General features: G+C 39.7%; 1 protein-coding gene across 5 annotated transcripts in view; it reads right to left on the reverse strand.

Moving 5' to 3' along the window:
* Positions 1-8,213: 8,213 nt before the first annotated feature.
* The window catches only part of MDM2 (MDM2 proto-oncogene), a 32,172-nt gene continuing 21,370 nt past the window's right edge, over positions 8,214-19,015 (reverse strand). For 4 of the 5 annotated variants that reach the window (XM_062203262.1, XM_062203264.1, XM_062203263.1 and 1 more), the window contains 4 exons: positions 16,903-17,060; positions 12,827-12,982; positions 12,117-12,194; positions 8,214-10,293 (listed from right to left, as the gene is read on the reverse strand). In XM_062203262.1, coding sequence (XP_062059246.1) covers positions 9,718-10,293; positions 12,117-12,194; positions 12,827-12,982; positions 16,903-17,060 — 968 coding nt within the window. In that variant the 3' untranslated portion in view covers positions 8,214-9,717. The remainder of the gene's footprint in view (positions 10,294-12,116; positions 12,195-12,826; positions 12,983-16,902; positions 17,061-19,015) is intronic. The other variant, XM_062203265.1, reaches the window with a different exon arrangement.

Genomic DNA, 19,015 nt, shown 5'->3' on the forward strand with positions numbered 1-19,015 from the left:
GCAAATCCACTGAGAATTGTTTCCCTACCTGTAAAAGGAAGACCTCTGCCCTCTGATGAGGGTGATACTGGAACTGCTGGAAGAGGGGTAGAGCAGCCATGCTGGTGTTGTCCAAGTGGAGGAAGTGTAATTAACACTCAGGTGCATAACTATTTTGAAGGCAATGTAATACTGATTGAAGGTCGTCTTTTGCCCCACACTTCCCACTTGTCCCTCTGTCTCTCAAATAAAAATGTTAAAAATACATAAATAGAGTTGTCCTGCAACTGAAACATCGGTTACTAAATAATCATTAATAATATTTAAGGAAACTCAGGAAGTAACATGGCTCTCTCAGGTAGCTATTCCAGTTACGATCAATGCTGATGTGAGCGAATCTAAGTGATGAGTATTTTAGAGAAATGTTTCTGCATGTTGATTTTGGTGCTTGAGCCGTTGGATGTATCACAAATGTTAAAAACCTCTTCTCAACATTTCTCAAAGTCTGTCTCAGAAATCCAAGGTTATGTTTTGTTAACAAACAAATTTGCATTTGTCACATTTCTAAAAATGTATCAGTTTGCTGTATGTTTGGAAAGTATAAATACCTGATGCTGAATTGGAAATATCTTTTCTTAGAGAATACAAAAAAATAAGCGTAGCATATTGCCTCATTGCAACAGGATAACTTCTTATTGAGAAAGTTGCTTTTACTCTATATAATACTACAGTTGCTGTTTGTTTTGAGGGATCCCTTATTTCTTCTTGATGACTTTTGATGGGGGAGGGGGGAAAATGACAATGACCAGATTGGTATAAAACAGCCTGAACGCTGACAATATCTAAAACAGAAGCTTGGGTTTGTTATAGCCTTTACATTATATCACTAAGCAAATATTATGCTAAACTGTTCACAAACCATTTTCTCACACTTTGGCATATCAACTGCTCCACACTTTCTATAAATGTTTCATATTTTACAAACTTTCTCGGTGACTTTCTTTTATACTAAGAACATATTAAAAAGAACAAATTGTCTAAAGGCTATAAAGTTTACTGGGGAAGGGCTATGACTACCTCTGAGTTTAGTAAATGTAGAATATTTCCAATCCTCAATAAAGAATATTCATTTAAATAATGAATGCTGTATCTGTACATTACCTTGAAAACAAATCCTTATTTAAGTGTAACCAAGTCCACATCCTAGAGAAAACTCATCACCAAATAAACCCAGGGGAAGACCAAATCTGATGTCCTATTGTGAGGCAGTAACTTTACAACACTATTTCAAAGTCCAGATATTCCTTCTATAATATTTTGTGTATTATACATATTATTTAAATGATATATTCCAAATATATATTAAATCTATATACCAAAGTAATCTGTATCATGGAGCAGTGTGCTGCATGGTAAGACAGATGAAAAGCATACTTTCTGGTCAAAAAAATTTGGGGGGAAATTCACACTAACATAGGAAATAAAGGGCCTGAGAAATCATGCAGAATGCTTAGCCATGGGACTATTTTCTTTTCTTGAATTGCTAAGCCTAAGATCATCACTTTGACTATTCCTACACTTCCAAACACATTTTGGGAAAAGCTGACAACAAATTTTATCAGTTTCCAAGTGCTTTCGAAACATACAGCATAGCTGTAAACAAAACACTACACTGGCTTCCATTAGGAAATGGAAAACTAGCAGGCCTAACCCTCCATACAAACCCCTGCTAGTATCAACTTCCTGTTGAGTTTCATAATTACAGGTTCAAGTTCACATCTGCCCTTGGAAACCAACAGCTGAAATGAGATGTGGCAGAATAGGAAATGGCTAAATCCTACAAGTACTACAGAGGTACCAGTTTCTAAAAGTGATAAATATCTCAATTTAGGGAAGAAAAAAAAAAAAAAAGCAAAGTTTGTCCATTTTCAAAGGACAATTCGTTCTCTAGGAATGCCTTAGGCAGAAGTCCCCTAACATATTTTAGCTAGACTTCAGTACATAAACTTGGATCCATTGCCATCTCCCTTCTCCCAAAGCAAGGTCTTTTTAAAATGAGTTAAATTTTAAAAATATTAGATGGGTATTGGGGACTAAAAAAAAAGTGTAAGCAAGTAATTAGTCTATTTTTGGATAGAATTATGTGTATTCATTTTTTTGGATTTTTTTCATTTTTAGAATTTCCATTTTATTGCTACTTTAAATTTTATTTGAAATGCAGAGAGAAACAGACACACAAGAGATCTCCCATTCCACTCTCTAAATGCCCGCACAACAGGCAGAGCCAAGCCAGGAGCCCAGGAAAAACAAGGGGCAGGCATTTGGCACAATTCAGTTGCTTGCATCTCACATCAAGAGGACCTAGGGTTGGCATCCTAGTTCTGCTTATGTTTCTAGCTTCCTCCTACTGCATGCCCTGTGAGGCAGCAGATGAAGGATCAAGTAGTTGGGTCCCTGCCACCCATGTGGGAGATCTGGACTGAGTTCTCAGATACCAGATTCAGTCTGGCCCAGCTCCGGCTGTTGCAGGCATTTGGGTAGTCAACCAGTGGTTGAGAGATTTCTCTCCCTCTGAAGTAAATATATTTTTGAAAGACTTATTTGAAGGGTAGGATGACAAGGAGACTGGGAGAGATAGCAAAGTATCTTTCTTCCGCTGGTTCACTTCCCAAATGGCCACAACAGCCAGGAGCCCAGAACTCCATCCAGGTTTCCCAGTTGGGTGGCATGGGTACAAGTGCTTGAGCCATCCTCCACTGGTGTCCCAAGCACATTAGCAGGGAACTGGATCAGAGCAGAGTGGTGGGAACTCACACTGGTACTCCAATAGGGAATACCAGGATCACAATCTACAACTTGGCTGTGCCACAATGCCAGCCTCTCATTTTTTTTTTTTTTAATTAAAAAGTAACTCATTTATAGAATGGAACCACAAATTTTAAAACTACTAATGTACACAAGTGATTGCTAAGCCTTCTTACATTCACTAAATTTTTCCAGAATTACTAAAATAACAAAGCTAATAAAGTTTTACCTAACTGATCAAGGTAAGGACATCCGTCAACACAAAAATACAGCAGTTTCATACAGTGTGCCTCCTGTGTCTGAGAGAACAGCAAAGGATTTCAGGACAGGAATGTGAAACAACTGAGAACAGAACCCCCATCATGGCTTCTTTGCTTTGCCAGCCAGCTACTCCTTCCTGGATTTCCCTCTTGGCACTAACAGTTTATCATTAGCGCATACCCATCCGTCCTCACCAAGCGATGCTTCCACCTCGGGATTAAAGTGTTCAACACTGGAGAGCTGTGGTCTTCTCACATGCTTCTTTTAAAAAGAAACAAATGTGAAAAGGTTAAAAACAATGTAATAGTCATGCACTGCATAATGACATTTTGGCTGACAAGAGACCACATAGGAGATAATCAGGCACAAGATTATAATGGAACGGACAGATTCCCACTGCCTCACAACAGACATAATCCTACTCATTACTCTCATGTTCACGGTGATGCTCATGTATGCAAACCCACTGCACTGCCATGCCAATCTAAAAGAACAGCACCTACCACCATATACATTATATAATGCTGAATAATGAATGATAACATTAGATCCTTATATTACATATAAAAAAAGCTTATTGTAGGGGCTGGCTCCATGGCTCACTTGGTTAATCCTCTGCCTGTAGTGCCAGCATCCCATATGGGCGCCGGGTTCTAGTCCTGGCTGCTCCTCTTCCAGTCCAGCTCTCTGCTGTGGCCCAGGAAGGCAGTGGAGGATGGCCCAAGTGCTTGGGCACCTGTACCCGCATGGGAGACCAGGAGAAGCACCTGGCTCCTGGCTTTGGATCGGCATAGTTCCAGCTGTGGCGGCCATTTGGGGAATGAACCAATGGAAAAGGAAGACCTTTCTCTCTCTCTCTCTCTCTCTCTAACTCTACCTGTCAAATAAATAAATAAAATCTTTAAAAAAAAAAAAAAAAAGGTTACTGTAAAACAGGATGCTACCTTATGCTGGCAGGAGCCTCGCCTGTTCACATCATATGATTAACCCAGGTCATCTGGATTTGTATCAGTACAATCTATGATATTCACGCAATAACAGAATCACCCAGCAGCACTTTCCTGGCACGTACTGCACTGCTAGTCAGTGCATGACTGTAGAAAGCTTTTGAAAAAAAAAGTACTTTTCATGTTACAATTCTAAGACCATATCAACAAAGACCACTATGTCCAAATAACTCTTATTGCAGACAGTACTCTTTCAGAATGCTTTTTAAAAATCATTCCTCTGCTAGTCAGAGAAATTGCTGAGCTGCTTTCAAGACCACTCATCCTTCACTGGGTCCCTACTGTGCACACAACGCATTGTATCTGGAAGGTGGGGGAAGGATCCACGAATGGGAGATACCATGTGTTACGGAGAGAAGATAGGACAGAAAATACCAGGGTGAACAGAGTACCTCCAACTTGAGACAATGTATACAGAAGTGGTAATTCAAAGCTACCCAATTGGGGTTTGGAAGTGCTTATGGTCATGAATGGATGCAAAGAGAATACTAAACAGCAGTTTATCCCAAGTGCTTGCTATCTGCCATATCCCAGTGAAGGTTCTACACATTTATCATCTCTTAAGTCCAAGGCTGCTAACCAAGGACCAGATACATGATTTTAAACCTAGTCCTGGGGCCGGCACTGTGGCACAGCAGGTTAATGCCCTGAAGTGCCAGCATCCCATATGGGCGCTGGTTCTAGTCCTGGCTGCTCCACTTCTGATCCTGCCTCTGCATCCATATGGGAGACCCAGAAGAAGCTCCTGGGCTCCTGGCTTCAGATCAGCTCAGCTCCAGCCATTGCAGCTATTTGGGGAGTGAACCAATGGATGGAAGATCTCTGTCTCTGGCTCTATGTAATTCAAATAAATCTAAAAAAAAAAAAAAAAAAATTGGAATGGTGAAAAGAAAGCACCAATTTCACAGAGTTCTCAAAGTTGAAAATGACAATATTACAAATAATATCCAACAAGCAGTTATTCTTCAACAAAGGGAATGATATCTCTAAATTACCTATTTACACACCTGGAAAAGACCAAAGGTATTTAAATCAATTTAAGGAGCAGTTACTATAATCTAATATAGGATGGAGGCCTACAAAGTATAAACCAAAAAGTACTTGTTTTTTTTGAAAATCTTAAAATTGAACCCTGAGAAATACATAAAATTCATCAAACATGATGAAAATGAAAAATCTTAAAAAGGTGAAATTTTGAAATTGGAAAGGTAAAATGTTCGCATTTTCAAGAATTGACAAGCTATTAGGACATCTGACAGTACTCTGAAGGCAGCAGAGAGGTAAGATTTCAACAGATGAAATGAAATATCAATTTCTTAAAATTACTCTTTTAAAGAGCTTTCTTTTTAAGAAAAAAAGATTTGGAAGGCAGAATGACAGAGGTTGGGATTTGGAAGTGCTTATGGAGAAAAAGAGAATCTTCCATCCAATGGTTCACTCCCTAAATGGCCCTGATGGCCCTCTGGTCCAGGCCAAAATTAGAAGCCTGGAACTCCATTTGGGTCTCCTATGTGTATGGCAGGAGCCCAAATACTTGAGTCATCTTCCATTGCTTTTCCAGGAACATCAGCAGGGAACTCAAACCAGTACTCTGACATGGAATGCCAGCATCCCAAGCAGAAGGCTTAACCCCATTGCCACAACACTGGCCTCAAGAGGGAGAGCTTTGGGGGCAGGTGTTTGACCTGGTAGTTAAGCCACCACTTAGGAAACCCACATCCCATATCAGAATCTAGATTCCAGTCCCAGCTCTGGCTCACTTCCAGCTTCCTGCTAATGCAGACCCTGGAAAGCAATGGCGATGACTCATGTAGTTGAGCTTCTGTACCCTCATGGAAACCTAGATTTAGTTCCTGGCTCCCAACTTCTGCCTGGCCCAGCCCTAACCATTGCATACCACTTAGGGAGTGAACCAGCAGCAGATGAGAGCTCTCTGCCTCTCAAAAGAATAAAGGGTTTTTAAAAGGCAAGAATCCAAGTATATTTCAGTAACCCCTCTCTTAAAAACAATTAGCTCTCATTTATCCAAAATGTTACTCTAATGAACACATCAATCATTTCAGATGGATTATAGATTACTGTACCTGTGGGCAATCTCCCATCTGCTTTACTGTGTTTTCTATTTTATGCTACTTTTCATCAGTCCCTCTTATTAGCAAACCACTTTATAATTCAGCAGTCAACACTTCTAACACCTCTTTGTGCTTACATTTATCTTTTTAAAGCACTACTTGTATCTGTCAAAAAAATCCCTATTGTAGTAAATAACTGAAAGCTGACTATCTAACAAGTACAAGGGTACTTCAGTTTGTGGGAAAAATAAACTTAAAAATGTTTATTTTGGTGTAAAACAATTGTGAAATCCATGCATAGCTTTTTCATAATAGTTTTCTTCATTAAAAAAAAAAAAAAAAACAGTTATTTGAAAAGGCAGAGTTATAGACAGGTATCTTCCACCCCTGGTTCATTCCCCAAATGGCCACAATGGCCAGGACTGGCCCAGGAACTCCATCCCAGTCCCCCACATGGGTGCAGTTGCCCAAATACTCAGGCCATCTGCTGCTGTGTTCCCAGGTGCATTATCGGGAAGCTGGGTCAGAAGTGGAGAAGTGGACTTGAACTGGAACTCATACAAGATGCTAGCCCATGGGCAGCCACTTAACCCACTGAGCCACAACGCCAGTCCCTTCCAAATAGTTTTATGAACTTTTTGAAGGCCTTCCGTATGCATGGATTTCAAAACATTTTTGCAATAAAACAAACATGTTTTAATTCCATTTTCCACAAAATTGTGAAGTATGCACCTAGGGTCATAAACTTTTAAACAATTGGTTTTTTTAAGCTGAAGAAATGCATTTTTGCAAAGTGTTAAGTAAAAATCCAGCATTCAACCAGAAAATGCAACAATAAATTTTTCACAATACAATGCCATGTCAACTTGCAAGATACCATCGTACGCCTACAGCCCCATATACTAGTAACTTCAAAACTCCCATTAGAAACTTAACAACTAGGCATTTGGTGCAGTGATTAAGACGTCACTTGGGATACCCGTATCCCACATTAGAGTGCCTACCTTGGAGTCCCAGCTCAGCTTCCTGCTAATGCAGATCCTGGGAGGCAGCAGGTGATAGCTCAAGTGGTTGGGTCCCTGCCACCCACATGGGACACCTGCACGCAGTTCCTCGCTCTTGGCTTTGGCCTGGCACAGCCCTGGCCATTACTGGCATCTGGGGAGTGAAACAAATGGAACATCTCCCTGTGTCCCTCTGTCTTTGAATTTCTTTTAAATTTGAAATAAGTGATGCCAAGAGTTAACCCTCCTCTGGTTTGGGGGCCCCACATGCTCCAACTTTAAGTCAGCTTTGACTTAGGTCCCAGTGCTTTGATTCATATAACAGATTATGGAGCACTTATATATGTGCATTACAGTCGAGAGGCTCCTGTTTTCACGGAATTTCATTTCAAAGTTGAGCACTGAAGTCAACAGGTGACTAAAATAGGGTTTTTTTAATTTGAAAGAGAAAGCCAGAGAGAGATCTTCTATCTGCTAATTCATTCCCCAGATGCCCACAGAGCCAAGGTTGCACCAGACGTCAGCAGCTGGAAACTTCATCCAGGTCCCCCAGATGGGTAGCGGAGACCCAAGTACCTGAGCTATCATCTACTCTCTGCCTGGGTGGCATTGACAGGAAGCTCAATCAGACACAGAGGCAGGCCTCAAACCCCTGCACTCTGGAATGGAATGTGGGTAACTCCAAGCAGTGGCCTAACACTGGTGCCATACCACTTGCCCAGTGGCAGGGTGGCAGCCGAAAATCTCTGCCTGCCCCAGCTACATCCCTTTTACAAAATTCATTATCACTTGTTGAAACTTTTTAAGCCAGTCTGCCACATCATGAAAAACAGCATTCTCTGGCCCCACTAATCTGGAATACCATTCTCCAGAGTTGGTCTTACTCAACATCTTGGAGGCCACCAACTACATCAAGCTGTCCCCTGATATGCATGCTTCTAAAGCAGGCAGGCAAAGCCATTCCAGAAGAGGAAATACAAATTTGTGCCTGTGTTTACCCAAACAGATTGCATTAAATGTTAAGTTCTATATTAACAAAACCCAGCATTATGAGAAAACCAAATGTTTGAGATCCAATAATCACATTCTTGAAACATTCTTAACATTTAATAAGCCATTTATTTTTAAATCAATAAATAATGTATGTGCATGAAACTTAAAAATTTAGACAATCAAGACTACATTGGTAATCCAGAAGCACGCAGAACGACTCCATGTGCAGAGCTGAATGTTATGTGAACAGCAACTGTTGCATACACCATCTATCATCTCATATGTACTACCAACTTTCAGAATCAATGTATATAGCTCTAGCTGAAAAATTACAAATCACAAATTAATAAAGCTTCGTGGTATTTGAGGACCAAAGATAAAGTACTGCCAGTCAATCGCTTCCTACCTAGATATGCACATGTAATCATGATTGATGTGACCTTTGCTTATAAAGCTTATACCAACAATGTTCTGTTAGTAATCAGCTACATAAATTATCCCTCAGTTCTAAAATTTAGTTAGTTCAGTTGGTTTTATAGCCCTCATCTGAATCTGCACAACTGTCAACTATCTTAAGTCAATAGTTATTTTCAGTATTTGGTGAAGACTCATACTTAACCATAATAAATTAATCTACAGTTTGAGAGAATTTCCTAATCCCCGTGTTCTGACCCTGTCATTCTTAGAAGGAACAGAATGAATAAATTCTGCATAACTTGTAAGTTGCAATCCTCCCAGCTAGTTTTAAAATGAATAGTTCTGTTTACCAAATTTCTGAATTCATTAGTTTCTAAAACTGGTCTGAAACCTAGGCAACTACCAGGAACCATGTAACCCAGCCCAAGAAGATCAAAGTGTCTCAGAATTCTTTCCAACTTAGAGGAAACAAGAGAGTCCACTAAATTCCGAGAGTGTGGAAAAGGCCTAGTATACCTGCCTACCCAGAACAATCCGAGTTTACTAGGGAGGCTTGGAAAGGTTTTGCGTGTGGGTAAATGATGGCTATTTTCTCAACTAACATCATACCACAACTACTCCTTACCATATGTTCACACTGAAAAGACTTAAAGAATCAGTACAGTTTTCACTTACAGAGCACCAAATATAGCTACCAACTTCTTTATCTGAAAAAAGTATTTTAAGCTCTGAGAGTAGAAAAACTAAGGCTCAGACAATTTAACAGTATCCAAAACTTAAATATTAACTCTTTCACAAATATTTTCTCCCCTTACACAAAAGATACTAAATTTACATTTCAATGTCCTATTTATATGTATTTTTTTAAATCCAATACTTATCATTTACATTTAGAAGAAAGTGGCACTGCAACTATTTAAAGTCAAGAGTAAGGGTAAAGGATGAGCTATAGTCATTTATCCAACACAAATCATATTACAACCCAAGTGAAATTTTCCTTTGAAAAGTAAATATTCACTTTGCCCCTCCCAAAGTTAAATTACACTGTAAAAGGGCAATCTAGGTGGACTAGGACAATGCCTCACTTTGATATATGTAAATAAAAATAGATCCATGTTGTCTAAATTTTTAGGACTTTATAGTTAGAAATATATAATTCCATTTCTATGGACAGGTAAATTAGTTGAAATAAGTTAGCACAATCATTTGAATTGGTTGTCTACATACTGGGCAGGGCTTATTCCTTTTCTTTAGTTTTTTGGCACATGTGAAACATGACATTAGGTGTCCTGTTTTGCCATGAACAATGCAACCATTTTTAGGTCGACCCTGGCAGATCACACAAGGTTCAATGGCATTAAGGGGAATATTAGATTCCGTACTTTCTTCTTTGTCTTGTGTTTCTTCTCTCTCAAACTCTTTGACATCTTCTTGACTGCTATAAATAATGCTATTAGAAGTTGATGGCTGAGAGAAGTCCTCACTTTCTTGTGATTGAGAGGCTTGTGTGCTTTTATCATCATTTTCCTCAACACAGGCTTCTTGGGAATCATCTGCTGTAGTTTTTTTACAATCAGGAACATCAAAGCCTTCTTCCGAGTGTGTCGAGTTTTCTAGTTTGGCTTTCTCAGGGATTCCCCCTTTGTCTTTCCCCTTATCTTCAGGAAGCCAATTCTCACGGAGGGCCCAACATCTGTTGCAATGTGGTGGAAGGGGAGGATTCATTTCATTGCATGAAGTACATTTCCAATAGTCCTTCAATGATATAAGACAGAGTTAGTTTCTATAACCTTCTACTTGCTAGTCATAGCAATGCCAGCAACTCCCATACGTCCAAAGTTCTAAAATGTATCACACAGCTCAATTTCTAGCATTTCATGTTTTATATACAATAGTCAACATGTACAGCATGACAACACAGTTAATCATAGCGTACTTCACGCTGGAAATTACTGAGGGATTTTAGGTACAGCACATATGCATGTATACAAAAGGTTAACTCGGCAAGATAATGGATACATTAATTTTCATGACTATACCATACATATGTATAAAAACCATGTTGTATATACCTTAAATATACACAACTGAAAAGATTTTAAGAGTCTAACCTCTGTAAATATAAGATTTTTATATACATTTTTCCCAGCCATGCCATGCTGAAAAATCCTGAAACTGAAAATGTACACAGTATGCTATTAAAATGTACAAAATTATCTCTTCAAGGACACAGAAATAGTTGATCCATTTAGTTGAATAAAGTACCGTGGGTCATTTACTCTGCAGTGAGGTCTGTACCTACCACTCCCTAAAGGCTCAACCCCAACACTACCTAGAGTCCAATCAATCTAGATGAAACCTGCCTCCTGGAGAATCGTCTCTCAATGCAACAGCCACTTGGACTCTCTTAGAAATGCTCTACAACCAGGGATCAGCTGAATGTTCTCTGACACCATCCACAGGGGAACTGCTGAAACATTCTTCTCACCAACCTTAGCTGAAACATGTCACCCTTGGTCACCATCCAAAACATAGCCCTTCTTTATCCTCTCCTGTGTTTTCTGCTCTAACCACTCAGTGCTGCTGCTTTATCTCAACTTCTATCCCAAACCTTTCCACCATGTAATTTAGGTAACAGACTCCCGTGGAGCCTCAGCCTCTTTACTGAACACATCATCTTCTATTAAATGAAACATTGTTCTTGCCCAAGGATACTATACCTGTTAAGCTTGCCATAAGGGTTCCTTCCTGTTGTGCCATGAATAACAATCATTTTTAGGTTCCCTGGCAAATGACATGAGGGCAAAAACAAGGGTAGACTATTCACTCTCCCACAATGGTTCTTTCACAAATGGTGGTTTCCACCAGTTCAAAAAGCCAAAGATAAAGGCCTTACATTATGGGGGCTAGAGGAGAATGCTTCTAAGAGTTGAATTACAAGATCGGTATTTTTTGATTGATAAAATACTGAAATTGTTAAAGCTAGGAGACCAGTAGAATGGAGATACCTTCTACTATTCTCTATGTTGTACATTCCTGAAATTCCCTATAATGAAGGTTTAAAAAGTTCAAATTCCAGCATATAAAAACTAAAAAATAACAAATCCCACAAGAACAAAAACACATTAAATCATCCATACCTTTTTTTAAACAATAATTTTATTTGTTAACTTGAGAGGCAGAGAAACAGAATTATTCAGTGGTTCATTTCCTGAATACCCACAATAGCAGAAGCAAGGCTGTACCAGGCTGAAGCTAGCAACTCAATCCAGGACTCCCATGTGGATATAAGAACCCAACTACTTAAGTCAGCACATGATGCTGCTTCCCACAGTCCTAGTGGCAAGGTAAAATCAGTAACTGGAGCTGGGGCTCAAAGCTAGGCACTCCAACAAGGGATACAAGTATCCTAACCAAAGTCTTAACCACTAGGCCAAATACCCTCTCTGATTCAGACTTTTAAAAATGTTCCAACTTTATAAAAATCATCTTATTTCAGGAAGTACACTAGACACATTTTTCTAGTCTTGACTGCAGTATTATTTTTTGATTTCTTAAAAAAAGTAACATATACTCACAGCTAAGGAAATTTCAGGATCTTCTTCAAATGAATCTGTATCACTCTCTCCTGCCTGATACACAGTAACTCGATATACCTAATAAGATAAACTCTAAATTAGCATCAATTCACCACCTTTTTTTTCTTCAACCAAGAAAAGCTTCTCAGTGGTAAATCCTAAACAAAGAGCATGTACTACTATGTATAAAAATTCTAAGACAAAGGTCAAATGGAATAAGGTGGAAAAATAGACAAAAATGCTATGGTGAAAGCCAACCAACAGGATGTTTCAAATGAACAAAAGCAAAACACAAGCATTTATAGTTTATAAACATGAAGGTATCAAATCATAAAAAGACAGAAATATTGAAATATGCTGTTTCCTTGTGATTTGATACCTTTGTGTTTGTAAGTTAAAAACCCTGATATTTTGCTTTGCCCACTTGAAACACCCTGTTGGTTGGCTTTCCTCAGCAGTTCTGTGCAACAGATGTGGAAATACTATTTGACTATGTGCATATTTAACTTTTACAAAAAGCAATAATTTAAGAATGTAAATCAGACAAGGACTATGAAAAGTCTCGAGTTTACAAAACACTGTAATTTGAACAATCCAGAAGAAATGAATTCAAGTAAAATTTGAATATATCATTATTGCAATCTCAGTGAAATCAATGAATACAGAAAATACCTAACAATTTCCTGACACAATCACAGGTAAGAAATTACCTCATCATCTTCATCTGAGAGTTCTTGTCCTTCTTCACTAAGGCTATAATCTTCTGAATCTAGAGATTCAACTTCAAATTCTACACTAAACTGATCAGAAACTGAATCCTGATCCAGCCAGTCACCTGAATGTTCACTTACACCATCATCAAGATCCTAAAATAAGAAAAAATAAAATCAACTTAATAAACAATTGCTCTTAGTCTCTGGAACTCTTCCTAACTATCCCTGTGTCTCCATTTCCTCCTCAGATCCATACAGCACACTGATACTGAAGTTTAAGGTTACTTTGGTATCAATTTTATTCTCCCTGTTCAAAATTCCACCATGCAAAGGAAAAAGGCCAAAGCCCCTTGCCATTGAAGATACATGCAATCTGACTATATTAACATTCTCATATCTCCAACGATACTCTCTTCTCCCTTAACACGGATGATCCAGCAAAATCTAGATTGTTTCCTAAACCAATCTTGACACTTCAATATCCACACTTTCCCTCTCCAATTGAGATAAATTTGACAGTTTCTAAAATCTACTCATCTTGGATTAAATGATCTCTAGTATCTCCATCATTCTAAAAACAACAGTGAAAAGAGCAGACTACTTTACAACCTCTGAAGTAAGGCGTTTTTTAAAAGTGGTGTTAGGAAAACAGCAGTAAAAGCAACATTCACCAAGTTTACAAATCTAACTCTAACAAAAGATTTAGGCCGGCGCCGTGGCTTAACAGGCTAATCCTCCGCCTTGCGGCGCCGGCACACCGGGTTCTAGTCCTGGTTGGGGCGCCGGATTCTATCCCGGTTGCCCCTCTTCCAGGCCAGCTCTCTGTTATGGCCCGGGAAGGCAGTGGAGGATGGCCCAAGTCCTTGGGCCCTGCACCCGCATGAGAGACCAGGAGAAGCACCTGGCTCCTGGCTTCAGATCAGCGATGCTCCGGCCGCAGCGGCCATTGGAGGGTGAACCAACGACAAAAAGGAAGACCTTTCTCTCTGTCTCTCTCACTATCCACTCTGTCAAAAAAAAAAAAAAAATCTATGAGTTGTAGTAAGCTAAAATACATAACATATGTAATGTTAAAACAAATCAATGGGACATTTCACAAAAATCTTAGCATCCTAATTTTAAAATAAGGGAGTAGCCACAATACTAATTTTGTCTCAGAAAGAATCTTTTAAGGCAGGGCCTGCACACTGTGACCTAGCACCCACCTACATTTCATATAAATTTTTGCTGAACACAGCCGTGCCCATCCATTACCTGTTGTCTATGGCTGCTGCTACATTACAATGGGACAGCTGAGAAGCTGTGACGGACACCAAGGGCCCACAGAGCTCAGATGACTAACTGGTTGGCCACTTGCAGACAGTTTGGCAACCCCTATGCCAGGATACAATGAAGAATGCAGCACTGAACATTAATTTTTTTTTTTTTAAGGTTTTGGTTAATGTTCAAAAAAGAGTGACCTAGAAACTACTTAACATTTTAAAAGTATCAGACAGGCTTGTCTGGAGATGTTTTAGATTTTGTAGCCAGAAATACCTGGTTTTGTCCAATTTCCAAATGTCCCAATTATTAGTTGCAGAAATCTTAACCAAGATATTTAAACTCTCAAGTTTGTTTTCCAACTGTAATGTAGTTTGAGGCTGCTACGGTGATAAAATATCATGATAAAATCAGCTGCCTACTACAGAGCTGAGAATACAACCTTAGTTCTCTTTTTTTTTTTTTTTTTTTTTTTTTTAATTTTTGACAGGCAGAGTGGACAGTAGAGGGAGATAGAGAGAAAGGTCTTCCTTTTTGCATTTGGTTCACCCTCCAATGGCCGCCGCGGTAGGCGCGCTGCGGCCGGCGCACCGCGCTGTTCTGATGGCAGGAGCCAGGTGCTTCTCCTGGTCTCCCATGGGGTGCAGAGCCCAAGCACTTGGGCCATCCTCCACTGCACTCCCTGGCCACAGCAGAGAGCTGGCCTGGAAGAGGGGCAACCGGAACAGGATCGGTGCCCTGACCGGGACTAGAACCCGGTGTGCCAGCGCCGCAAGGCAGAGGATTAGCCTGTTAAGCCACGGCGCCGGCTAGTTCTCTTTCTTAAAACCAAGAGAAGGAATTTATATTCATTAAATAAAAGTTTAAAAAAAAAAAAAAAAAAAAAAACAAGAGAAGGGCTGGCACCGCGGCTCAACAGGCTAATCCTCCGCCTTGTGGCGCCGGCACACGGGGTTCTAGTCCCGGTCGGGGCGCCGGATTCTGTCCTGGTTGCCCCTCTTCCAGGCTAGCTCTCTGCTGTGGCCCGGGAGTGCAGTGGAGGATGGCCCAAGTGCTTGGGCCCTGCACCCAATGGGAGACCAGGATAAGCACCTGGCTCCTGCCATCGGATCAGCGCGGTGAGCCAGCCGCAGCGGCCATTGGAGGGTGAACCAACGGTAAAGGAAGACCTTTCTCTCTCTCTCTCTCACTGTCCACTCAGCCTGTCCAAAAAAAAAAAAACAAGAGAAAATAGGAGAGGAATCCATTTCCCTTAACTCTCTTCACAATATGGTGAATGAAGACACCAAATGCTGACTAATATTCTGTGTGAGGTAAAGATGTTAAGGGAAAAAAAGTTTCACAATTAAGGATTCAGCCTGAAAAACAGATTTCTAATATACAGGATGTTTAGGTGTGTAGGTGTGTAGAACAGAATTAACAAAGAAAAAAAGAAATACCCTTCTACCTTGTTTTGATAACAAAGCTCTGTCTCAGGTATACAACAAGAACGAGGATTCCAAGTGTCAATTTAGCCAGAATTCCAACATGGCTTGAACAAAGACTGTTAAGTTAGATGGAACATACTAATTCCATTTTTCAAAGCCATTTGTAAGGAATAAAAGTAATCAAACTTGAAGTTCATATAACTCAAGTTTTCGTTAGCTGGGTTCAATTTAAAGTCACATGAATTCATTCAAGAACCTGTATCCTTTCCCCACAGGATTTATAAAATCATTTATTATGTAACTGTTGATGGTCTATCTCCCCAAGAGCACAGGAGCCATTTCTGTGCTGACTACCACTGTTAACTCCTCCAGTGCCAAATAGGGAACCTGGGACAGAACTTCTATAACTATTGAATAAAGAACTGAGTAGAAGCTCACTGTGCCATCTAGTGGCCTATGTGAGCAACAGCTCTGTTAAACACTAAGGAGGATAGTTCATAGTCATACAATCACTACAATGGGGCAGAAAAATGTGCAAATGCATGAAGTAACAAGAATACAAAATTGTTAAGAATATGATTATTATCATAACTAAGTCTCCTATATCTTCTAGACAACTATAAAATGGTGCTAATTCTAGAATAATGGCCATGAGACACTGCCACATCACAAATATTCCAAGTTTATTAACATTCTAAAGACACGTTGACTGCTGAAGGAGGAAATATTCCATATGTGAAGCATTCTCATTAGCCAAAAATTTTTTTGCCAACTTCTTTCAGTGACATCTCTTAAGAAAATCTTACTCCTGGTTTATACACTGGAACTCTATCAATAACAGAAGGTACTATGACATTCTCTCACCAGTCATGCAATATACACCTGTATTCACAGTGTTAGTGAAAAGATCTGAACTGATGGTCCAGACTTATGTATGGCTAATGGTAAACACAGACTATGCTGACTGACCTCCTGATGGTGGTAATGAAACTTTTATTCTAAATACACAAATTTGTTTTAGAATTCTGATACGCAGTTAAGCCAAATTTTCAGTTTTGCTTCTTTTCTAAAAAATTTAACTGCCACATTCCCATACTACTCTAATTTATCTAAATATTATTGGTGTTGTGGACCATAAAATTCTCTAATACACAGGGTGATATTATGTTCGTATTAATTTTACTTGCTTCACTGCTACTCCAGTATCCTTCAACCTTTTCCCCAAATCTGGGAACACAGTGAGATCTTCAAAGTAGTTTTTATTTGAAAGTAACATGTGTTGTGTTCGGCAGCAACATATCATACGTGTGCATTCAATCTGTATACTTACTAGTATTTTCAAGACTAGATTTTAAAAAGTCAGTTTTATTTAAAACAAGAACTTACCAGGTTTGATGGCGTCTCTGTCGATTCACTGCCACTGCTTCTTTCACAACATATCTCCCTTATTACACACAGAGCCAGGCTTTCATCAAAGGACAGGGAAATACTATCTGATTTGTGGCGCTTTCTTTGGCGTTCAGATAATTCATCTGAATTTTCTTCTGCATATAAAAGAAAAAAGCTTAATTAAATTGCTGTACTGTGATTTAGAAACTGAGCTGTCCTATGTTACTTATTTGTACTGAAATTCAGCTTCAATGAAGTTAAACAGAAAAATATAGTAAATTACTATTATTATTTCAGAAGGCAAACAGTGAAATACCATTTTTTAAAGTTCTCTAATCTTTCAGAACTTTATTTCTACAAGCACGATTAGATTAACCCATCTAAACCTACTGCTTATTAACCAATCTAGGATTTTTCTAGTAACAGAAAATATTTAATTTAGTAGAAAATAGCCTGTATATTCAACAGATGTCAAAAATCAGTGAAAACTGTCAATTTTAAATAACTATCTCTAACTTAAATAAAAGCCAGAACATTAGCCAAACAAAGGACAAACCATTCAATTTCTTATAATCCTGTCCTGGGGAAGTATGACATAACACTGTAAAGCTGCTCTAGAAAAAGACTATCATTTGGTCTAGCACTTAAGCCTTTACTTCAGATGCCAATACTGGAATGCCTGGGTTCAAGTCTTAGCTGCACTCCCTATTCCAGTTCCCTGTCAATGTGCACCCTCCTAGGACACAGCAAATGATGACTCAAGCAGTTGGGTCCCTGCCACCCATGTAAGAGAACATGGAATGAATTCCTGGCTCCTAGCTTTGGCCTAGCCAAATGCCTGACAGGGTGTGCATTAGCAGAAAGCTGGAACTAGGAGCCAGAGGTATGGAACCCATGAGACAGGATATGCATGTGGCTCAATTTCTAGGACAGCTGCCATCCTCCAGAAAAGATCTGACTGCCAACTTACTTTCTTGCTTAGAAATAATCCAGCCCTATTGGAATCTGTCACTTTAACTGAACAGCTACACAATCACTTAAGGTACCAAAACATGGAATATATAAACCTTTACACTGCAGCAAGATATGCAATGCACAATAAAAATATGAATCATCCAAGTAATGAGTTTTCAAGGGAGCCCTTTTGTCCTTAAGCACAGGTATATATATTTTTCTAGATCTTATTCTACCCTAGCATGATGTGTTGCACAAAGTGATTTCTGAAAAATAGTTCCCTTTAAGATAATGACTTCTTATGATCACTACTTCATGTTATGTGCCACAAAGAATTTAAGATTTAAATTGGAAATGTTTGGGACCAGCACTATGGCTCACTTGGCTAATACTCCGCCTGCGGTGCTAGCATCCCATATGGGTGCCGGTTCTAGTCCCGGTTGCTCCTCTTTTAGTCCAGCTCTCTGCTGTGGCCCAGGAAGGCAGTGGAGGATGGCCCAAGTGCTTGGGCGCCTGCACCCTGCATGGGAGACCAGGAAGAAGCACCTGGCTCCTGGCTTCGGATTGGCGCAGCAACAGCCGTAGCAGCCATTTGGGGGGTGAACCAATGGAGGGAAGACCTTTCTCTCTGTCTCTGTCTCTCTCTCTCTCTCTCTCTCTCTATCTGTCAAATAAAAAAATAAATAGGAAATGTTTTATTAGATATTTTTCTATTAGAAGTACTAAGACTGCAGCTAAATGCAACATGAGCTATTTCAGTACCATTCATCTGAAATTTGTGTTGGGGCCAGGACTGTGGTGGAACAACCTGCCGCCTGTGATGCCTACATTCCTTATGAGCACCAATTCAAGTCATGGCTGCTCCACTTTATTTTTTAAGATGTATTTACTTATTTGAAATGCAGTTAGACACTTAGACACACAGAGACAGAAAGAGACAGAGACAGAGAGAGACAGAGAGAGGTCTTCCATCTGCTGTTTCACTCCCCAAATGGCCACAATGGCTGGAACTGGGCCAATCAAAAGCCAGGAGCCTCTTCCGGGTCTCCTATGTGAATGCAGGGGCCCAAGGACTTGGGCCATCTTCCCTGCTTTCCCATTAGGGAGCTGGTTTGCAAGTGGAGCAGCCAGGACTTGAACTGGTGACCACACAGAA

Source organism: Lepus europaeus, chromosome 10, assembly GCF_033115175.1.
Source record: "Lepus europaeus isolate LE1 chromosome 10, mLepTim1.pri, whole genome shotgun sequence".
NCBI classification, from domain to species: Eukaryota; Metazoa; Chordata; class Mammalia; order Lagomorpha; family Leporidae; genus Lepus; species Lepus europaeus.